This window comes from Limulus polyphemus, unplaced genomic scaffold (assembly GCF_000517525.1).
Source record: "Limulus polyphemus unplaced genomic scaffold, Limulus_polyphemus-2.1.2 Scaffold937, whole genome shotgun sequence".
Lineage (NCBI taxonomy): Eukaryota > Metazoa > Arthropoda > Merostomata > Xiphosura > Limulidae > Limulus > Limulus polyphemus.
In genome coordinates, this window is record NW_013666547.1 from 157,025 (window position 1) to 166,775 (window position 9,751).

At 32.0% G+C, this 9,751-nt stretch overlaps 1 protein-coding gene across 1 annotated transcript in view; it reads left to right on the forward strand.

The window, feature by feature from the left end:
* Window positions 1-9,751, forward strand: part of LOC106461341 (clathrin heavy chain 1-like) — a 72,861-nt gene that overhangs the window by 43,074 nt on the left and 20,036 nt on the right. The window contains exon 20 of the mRNA XM_022388209.1: window positions 3,667-3,850. Coding sequence (XP_022243917.1) covers window positions 3,667-3,850 — 184 coding nt within the window. The remainder of the gene's footprint in view (window positions 1-3,666; window positions 3,851-9,751) is intronic.

Genomic DNA, 9,751 nt, shown 5'->3' on the forward strand with positions numbered 1-9,751 from the left:
GTAAAATCTACATGAGGTTGTACCATATGGGAGATATATAGATATCTAGTTAAGATAGTTGTGAAATTTTTTGTGTATTGTGGATATATATACATATAAACATATTTAAATGAACAAAACAAGCCCAGCAAAAAAACAAAATTAAATTAAAGATGCTGCATAAATTAAAAGGATCCCCAGGGTACAGGCTATAATGTGGGATATAAAGTGTGCCCTTGGTTTTGCAGGTGACTGCAGAAGTAGGACCCACATTGTAGTGGGGATACACTCTCTATCAGTCTTAACCTCCATTTGCCAGTATCACATGAAAAAAATTCATAAAAAAATCAAATAAAATCATCAAAAGAAATACAAGCTAGGAGAGCAAGATGTGGGTGCTCAAGCCCACAACGTCCCACATCTGTATGACCCTTCACTGCCTGCAGACAATTGTGGGAAGGTGACTGCTCTCCAAAGAAAAACAAAATAAGGTACGACCACTTGGGGGTAAGTCAGATAAACTTACTTCCTGAAGTTGTCATTCCAGCCACCATTATAGTAATAAAGCACTAATTTAGCTTAATTAGTAGTACAGTAGATGAATTATACTAGTATAGAGTTATAAAAGCCCAACCAAGTTATCTAAACTAACTAGTATAACTCCCAACCACCACCCATTACGTCCATTGTAACTACAAATTTTCAGATTTACATGAGCCTTTATATGCAGTAAGGTGTTCATCTGCATAAAAGTAGTCTCAACTTGTTTAAACAACCTTAATAAAAACTACAAATACTTATTGAAAACTCTCAGCAGAAACTCCTTAATTTTTACTTCTGTATATTTGTTTAATCTATTTTGATATTTATCACAAAATATTTTATTTAGTTTCTTTATTAAATCCTTTGAATATTTAAACTTTAATAATGAAATATTTTAATTTGTTACAAGTTTTACAAAATCTGAATAATTGTGAAGTTATAATACTTATAATACAAGAGAATGACACATTACTATTAAAAGAGGGTAAGCCGTATATTGCAAAAGAAAAGTATTTTCTTTTATCAGAAATATTTAGATGGATTTCACTATCAATTATTTTAATTTCTAGATCTAAATAATGTGCCTTTACATCTGAAATTGAAGTATTTTCTATTTCTGATGAATAGTGTTAATAAAATTATTTATATCAGGATTATTTATATTAAGTAAATCATCTATATATCTGTAAGTTAAAGCAAAAATTTCTGGGTTTATGCAATTTTCAATAAACCTATTCTCATAGAAATAAAGATATAAATTTGCAACACAAATAGAATAGTTAGCCGTGTATTGCTGGTAATGTTATGAAATGTAATAGCAAACGATGTCTCACTTGCCCTGCTCTAAACACTTTTCATCCTATTATTCATACAAATTCATTCTGCAAAATAAATAATGTAGTTAATCTATTAACTTGTACTGAATGTAATATGTTGGTCAAACTTCAAATCCATTACATATAGGTATAAACTTGCATAGACCTCAAATTAAAGCAATTTAATTAATTCCATAGAATTAAAGCATTTTAGAATTCACCCTTTTACTTCTGTTAAAATAACTATATTAGAAATTGTTAATGAAGAAACCAATAGACTTCAATGTAGAGAACTTCTAGATTTTGAAATTAAGAACATTATATTCTCATACAGATTTTAATAACTCTACTACTTTGAATTTGAGTAATACTTACTGTATCACTAATTTTTTCTTTAAAGATAAGTAAAAAAGTAAAAAAATAAGTGGTAAAAGAAAAAATAAATTAAAATGAATTTATTTTTTAGAATTTGCTAGTGTTAAGAACTATGACCATCATATTAATTCTTTGAAACAGATTATGACTGAAAGAGGTTATAAACAAAACACTATTACCCAACAACTTGACAAAGCTAACAATATAACATGTGAATCTGCCTTGAAACAATTACCTAAAACAAATTATTATCGTGTTCCACTGGTTATTACCTATCACCCAAAACTAAAAAAACCTATCCCAGTTACAAAAAAAAAAACTTTTATACCCCCTTCAACTTAATGGTTGACTAAAATCCATTTTTACAGAAGTTCCTGTCATTTCTTTGAGAAAAAATATAACTTTGCATTCACTCTTAGTTCACGCCAAAGGCAACTTTAAGTCGACACCAGGTGGAAGTCATCCTTGCCATAGCAAGCGATGCCAAACCTGTAAGTTCATACAGGAAATGGACAAATTTTCCAAAAAAGACAACCAAAAGTAGTTTCAAATCTGTAAACCTATAATCTGCTCTACAACTAATGTTATTTACTTAATCCAGTGCCAAAAATGCAAATTCCAATATGTAGGTCAAACCAAAACAACTATACAGGAATGTTTTAATAACCACGAATCAACAATTAATGGACACTCTTGAAGACATGAAACTGATGGGTATAGAGAAAATTTTACAACTGACATAAATGGGGAAATTAAAGAAGCTTACTAGATAGTACTATTAAATACTGTAATGCCAAATGTCATCAATCTCAGGATTGTAGACCTTCACATGTCTCTGAAAAGATTTTCAAAACTAAATTCATAACTAAACTTTCTTTATGTTATTAGTATTATTCATGCTTTAATTTCTCTATATCGGTATTATTTTACATATATTGCATCACATTATCATTTTCTCTGTTTCCCACCACCTTTTGTCATTATTTTTATCTTTGTAAAAATTGGTTAAAATTTCTTACAACTGTTATCACACTTAAGTATTTTATGTACTATACACACTTCTTTGGCACAAACTAAACTTTAGGTTGTGATTGGCTACTTCTCAAGACCAACTCATATTGAACATCTGTGTTACGTGATGTTGACATCCTTGCCTATGTATTTCATCACATTCATTAAACAAAACCCTTTATTCTCCTGAAGAAGAATAGTGAACTATTTGAGAGAGCTAATTTTTTGAGTCTCGATTCAAAACCGTTTCTGTATTTATAATACAGGTATTTAAACAAGTAATAGGAGTTCCAATGGGAGCTAACTATTCTATTTGTATTGCAAATTTATATCTTTATTTCTATGAGAATAGGTTTATTGAAAATTGCATAAACCCAGAAATTTTTGCTTTAACTTACAGATATATAGATGATTTACTTAAATAATTCTGAGATAAATAATTTTATTAACACTATTTATCAGAAATAGAAAATACTTCAATTTCAGATGTAAAGGCACATTATTTAGATCTAGAAATTAAAATAATTGATAGTGAAATCCATCTAAATATTTCTGATAAAATAAAATAATTTTCTTTTGCAATATACAGCTTACCCTCTTTTAATAGTAATGTGTCATACTCTTCTGTTATAAGTATTATAGCTTCACAATTATTCAGATTTTGTAAAATTTGTAATATATTACAATATTTCATTATTAATTTTGAAATATTGATGCAAAAATTAATATTCAATGGATTTAATATAGACACTAAATAAAAATATTTGGGAATAAATATCAAAATTTTTTTGTTGGGTTTGCTATGTTCATTTAAATGTCATTTATCACAGGTTTGGATTTGCTCTTTTAAATGCAGTCTTTTCTTTTGATTTTAAATTGCTTGACTGTTTAAGTATTAATTGTATATATATATATATATTACATAGACTTGTTTGAATTTCAGAAATCTACAGAACCTCCTGATCCTCACAGCAATTAAAGCTGATCGAAGTCGTGTTATGGAATATATTAATCGTCTTGACAATTACGATGCACCTGATATAGCAAACATTGCCATCGGAAGCGAACTATATGAAGAAGCATTTGCCATTTTCAGAAAGTTTGATGTGAACACTTCTGCTGTCCAGGTAACAAAAATAACCTGTATTTTATTGGTGCATTATTGTTAAAGTAGGAAGATAGATGTTTCTTTCTCTGTTAACTAACTCTCATATGGGGTGTAGTGCAAATGCACCATCAACTTTTAAAAAATTGTGCTGTGCACTACCAACATTTTTGTGTTTGTTCCCAATGCTGTTTCATTGCTTGAATACTGTGTTAGTGTATTTTCACTCTCCCAGTTGACCCATTGCAGTTATATTACACTAGTCATCCATATATTTCTTGGAATTGTTATTGGTTGAGGCTAGCTACTATTTTGGCCAATTGGGAAGATTTTTATCCATCCTAAACCTTTTATTCCTAAGGCAATAACTTGGTGAGCAGCTAGTGCAAGGTATAGAGGAATTTAGTTTTTGTAATTCATTTAACCCTGGTGCTCCAAATATCCTTTACTGCACTATTATTATTTTGTTTATGTTATACCAATTAGAATAGCATAAACTCTTAGCTAATAATCTATATTTCAATAGTATACAAGTTTTAAGTTCTTAATTCTACAAGAAAATATTTTAAAAAATCCTATATTTCCACTAGTGTGACCCACTTGACATATTTTCTCTTAGCACGTCATCATCTTTATTTTATCCACCACCCATTGAAAAAGTATGAAATTAAATGTAAATTACTCTCTATAAAATTTTTATTGCTCAGATGAACCATAATTTTTATAGTCTTCAATTTTATTTGGTTACGGAGCTGTGGAATAGAAAATCGGACCCCACCTGTCACATCCTCTCTTTCACAATTCGTTGATAGTTCTTTCTTATGTTTCATTATATACTACATATAACCAATAGAAAGTCAAGGTTTTCATCTATCAAATGATGTAATGTATAACGTTGTGTTCTGAACGGTTAAAAATCAGTTTCATTCACAGTACGAATATTGTTCCTGTGGGAAAGTTAACGACCAGCTTGGATGAATTTGTAACGACTCTTGTTAGAAAGCCAGGAAAATTTGAGAGGTTTTTAATTTAATTTAATAAAAATTATTAAGTGCATTACTATCTATAGTATAAAAATTAGGGTTAACTCTCTTTGAAACCTGACTGCAAGAAAAAAAAAGAGATTGGTTAAGTATTTCATTTCTTTTTTTTCATGTTTATTCTTTATGTATAATTATAAAAGTAACTAAAATATAAAAATATGGATCTCTTAAGTTATTTAAGACAAGATTCAGTGAAATAAGTAATAATAATATTTCCTGGAATTGTCATTGGTTGAGGCAATAGGCTAGCTACTATTTTGGCCAATAGGGAAGCTTCTTATCTGTCCTAGACCTTTTATTCCTAAGACAATAACTTGGTAACTTTTGAGTAATGTAATTCGATAGCGTAACATGACCTGCACGTTCTCCAAGTGATTTGCAACTTATTATGGTGCGTATAGTAGTTAGACACAGTTCAAAGGCTATAAAACAATAAAATTTAATTATAAATAGATGTATACTGTTATGAACTTAGAGCTACTTGGGATAAACGAATGTAGTTTCAGGTTACAATTTGAAGTCATTCTAGAAAGAAAAAAGGGTAATTTAGGTTTATTTAGATTTTTTTTTGTGGTTACGAGGTAGATTGATTGATCCTGTTTTGAGATAGGGTAGAAAAAATAACAGATAAACTATAAAGTTTTACTGAAAAAAAAAACGTTTGAAATGCATTTTGGAGGTTTTAGGGATAACACAAAGGTAATTTGAGATGAGGAAAAGTATTTTTAATTTTAACATTTTGCACAAAGACTATTCAGAACAAATACTCAATATATTCATGGACAAATCTTTATTTTGTTGAAAGTACTTCACTAAAACATATGATTTTTTGTATATGAACTGAAAGACTGCCAAATTTTATGAAGATATACACACCATATTGAGAGCTATAAGTAGTAAATATATAAAGACTTTAAACGGGTACGAAAAGGTCACGTGATCGGTCAAGGTAATCGAGCCCGTATCAATAGAGTGATTGAAAGAGTGAAGTTTTATCATATAAGACTTTTAAGAATTTTACATTAATGACATTACTTTGTGTTTTATTTACTACTTTTATTAATTAATTCAAATTTATGAATTGTAGAACTAAAACAAGTGTGTAAATAATTTTTGACATTTTTTTTAAGAAGGGTAAAAATGGTCATTTTATAAATTGAGAAGGCTTGTCCTTTTATTGAAAAAGCTTTTGACCTTTAGTATTTCTCTGACAACTTATAAAGTAATTGAGGTAAATATATTAGTTTAATTTGAACACATTTTAATCCTTTAAACACCTTTCTGTGCAAGTCACTGAGTAACATTCAAAATTTAATTAACTTTCTATCAATGTATGTCAATGAAATTAACATCATAATGTATGTTACAATTCAAAGTTTTATGTTATCTAAGTTTTAATTTCTTTATTTCAAGAGAAGCCTTTAAAAAATATTTGAATTTTAGTTTTTGCTTCACTTATCACATGTGCATTCATAAATCTGAACTTTCACAATATATTAACTTGAACCAGTAACTAACTACAGTGTGCGTAGATGTATGTCTAGACAAAAACTACATTTACTGAGCTATTTACACGTGCGTTTCAAAGCTCTTTGGCTAAGTTCAGTTGAAACTAGAGAGAAATTTTTCCAACCCCTGACAGATGTAACGCCTGCCTTCTATACACAGCCACATGTACTTAGTTGACACACATGTTTATGATCATTAGAAAGACCTCATTTGACATTATAATCCAGTAGTAATTATTTTGAAATTGGTGCTCAATTGTCATCACCGGGTAGATGTAATTGTTGATAGTATTTTTGGCTGCTTTGCCCACGATAGTACTTAAGGTTGTTTTTGACCTAAGAATGTTATAGTTAGAGAGAGTTAAATTGCATTTAAGTTTTACTTTTATATCTTTGTTAATCATGTATTATTTATGTTTTAGAATGCATAATTGAATTAAGATAATATCATTCTTTGTGTAAAAGATACTTACAATCTTTGAAAAAATCTTACCAGTTTTTGTGAGGATAGGTTAAGAAGCTCAAGAGTTACTGTATGTATTGTTGCACAATTATCCTTCCCCAGTCAGGTCCTGCATATTGCAGGAGACTATTGCAAAAGGGTTAAATCAAGGAGATCCTCAGATTTCACTTTAAATTATAAAACCCTTCAGCTTCTATTAAGGACATAAGCAGAACCTAAATGTTCGTTCACTGTTACCCATCATGAATGGTGCTCCATCCTATGCATGCCCTCTTAGTGCTATTGAGTGTATTGCTAATTACTCTTATCTGACTATCATCTAACAAAACATTTGCACAAGAAGTCTTTATATAGTATGAAATACCACATTCAGTAAAAATTTCTGAAGAGAGAAGAGGCAAAATAACAGTTTTGGTGATGCTGCTAAAAAGTTTTTTAACAACTCATGATGTAAGGATATATTTAGTGTAAATTCAGTTCTTTTATAAACCTGTAAGTAAGAAGTTTCAGCTTTACAACCTATACTGTAATAAGAATTTGAAAAACACGTAAATGTATAGAAAGTTTGGCATGAAGTCATAAGTTAAAATTGAAGTTTCTCGTGGTGTTTTAATGTTTGATTACACCTCTCTATTGAGTTATTTGAGATTGCTGCTTCCAAAATATACTTATCTCCGCTGACATTATAGCTATTCTCAATCTCCAGGGTTTCCACTCTTTTTCCCAAATAAGCATTGAAAATGCTTGTTCTAATCTTTTATACCCCACTTGAATGCCCTTGGCAAATTCTAATTTGCAAAATTCTTCACCAATTTCAATGCGCCTTCTATCTAGGTACTGTATACAACCACCTCATTCAGATAATATAATCACTTTTTATCGACAAAGCGTTCAGCACGAGTTTCTATAAACAGGAGTCTTGTGATTATTCACAATTTACATTGCAACTTTGAATGTAGTTGGCATTACTATGGTTATATCTTTGTTTAAATTTATAAGTTAGCAGAACAACACTCAGATTCTCCTTTCAGAAGCCACAAAAGTAGGCTTCCTTATCAGACTAGAGAAATCTATTCTGTCGCTGATGCAATATGTCGTCCATCAGGCTATAAGCCATGGAAAGAGCCGTCAGGCTTTTACTTATGTTTCCTCCCACTGCATGAATGTTTCTCTCTCTCTTTTGAGGATGTGAGCATCCCTCAAACCTCTCATTTCTTTGGGAGAGCACATATGAGGTCCCTTCAGTGGTCACTGCATGACTGATGGACCATGAATTCTGATCCTTTGGATTATCCTGTCTCATTACTCAGGAGCACTATAGTTAATTACGGATGGTGGTTGAATCAGAACAACATTACTATTGGGGTACCAATTCCACCATCTCGTACCGAAATCCATCTGTTCACAAATGCATCTCTTCAGGGATGGGGAGCTTATTTTCAAGGTCTGGAGTTCCAGGGTATTTGGATGGAAGACAAGTCTACTCTCCATATCAACATTCTTGAACTCCTTGCAATACACTGGGTAATGGTTCAAGGTCTGTTTCTTTTGAAGGCAAAATTTGAATGCTTTGTCAAAATGGGGTGTTCCATAAGACCATCTAGGTGCCTACCGGATGGTATTACCATATTATTATGGACTGTGAATCATGATAGTTCATGAGTCAAGCTAAAGGGGATCCTACCCATCCCTTCCAATATTCAGGTTGAATAAATTTGGGTTGATTTGCTTTTAAAAATATGGGGAACTTGGTTCACCTGATGCACGGTTTCCAGAGCGCTGTTCCTCAGGACTCCCCATCATGTATCCCCCCCCCAAGACTTTATTAGTGGAGCTCGAGAGTTCTTACAACCTCCAGTTTCCATTTGCAGTGGTGTTGGACAGAGGCTTTTCCTCCAGAGTGTTTGAGTATGTTACTCCACTTTTGGAGAAGAGAGTGAAGTTGGTGGCCCTCCTACTTGAGTCCCTGAATGTTTTTCCCAGATGTCAGTAGGAGTGGAACCAACCTCCGTGGGAGCGTACTCATAATTTTAGTTCAGATTTGCCACAAAGCTATTCGGTTGGGGGGCTGCATGGCCCTTCTCTTTGATCAATGTAGGTTCATATATCATTCATGGAAAGAGGTCCACTATCTCCTCATAATTCCGAATGCGAAGTGATCCCATCCTAGGTACTTGGTTGAGCACAGGTTTCACATCCTCCATAATTCCAGGGGCAAGTGGAATACTCCTTACCCACTTGGTTGGGGACTGAGGATGAACGTTCATAATTCCAGACCAGATGAGTTCTGTTCCTTTGGCTGAGTACGGCAATCGAAAGTGTGTGTGTATGTATATAACATTACAGTCCAATATCCCTAGCCACCAACATCAGATGATAGGTACCACGACCCCTTAATTCCAACCCGAGTTGTGGAAACTCTGCTATCTTGTTGGGGCTGGCCTATACTGACAATTACTCATATCCTATTCCACCTTTAATACAGGTACTGAGTTTCAGGTCAAGAGCATACATGTTCTGGATGTAGTGTGTTTCCCCCACTCTTGTACCATCTTTATCTTGGAACACTCCTGTTCTATACAGACACTTTCTGTATAGTTCATGCCTGCCCTGGCCCCTTCACCTTCTCAATGTGAATTCTAGCTATAGTGTCAGCGGAGGTAAGTATGCTTTCAAAGTTAACATTTTCCTAAACTGAAAACCTTTGAAAAGTTTTTTTTGGTGTACAAAACTTGAAGATAGCATTTATATGCAGAAACATCTGTTAGCTGAGTTCTTGCACAGATCTTAAAATATAATGTTGATAAATGGAAACATTGGCACATGTAGATATGTATATCTTGAAAGTTGAATTGTTCAAAACTTGAAAATAGCATTGATAACTGGACCAATTGTTGGTTGAGATGTTG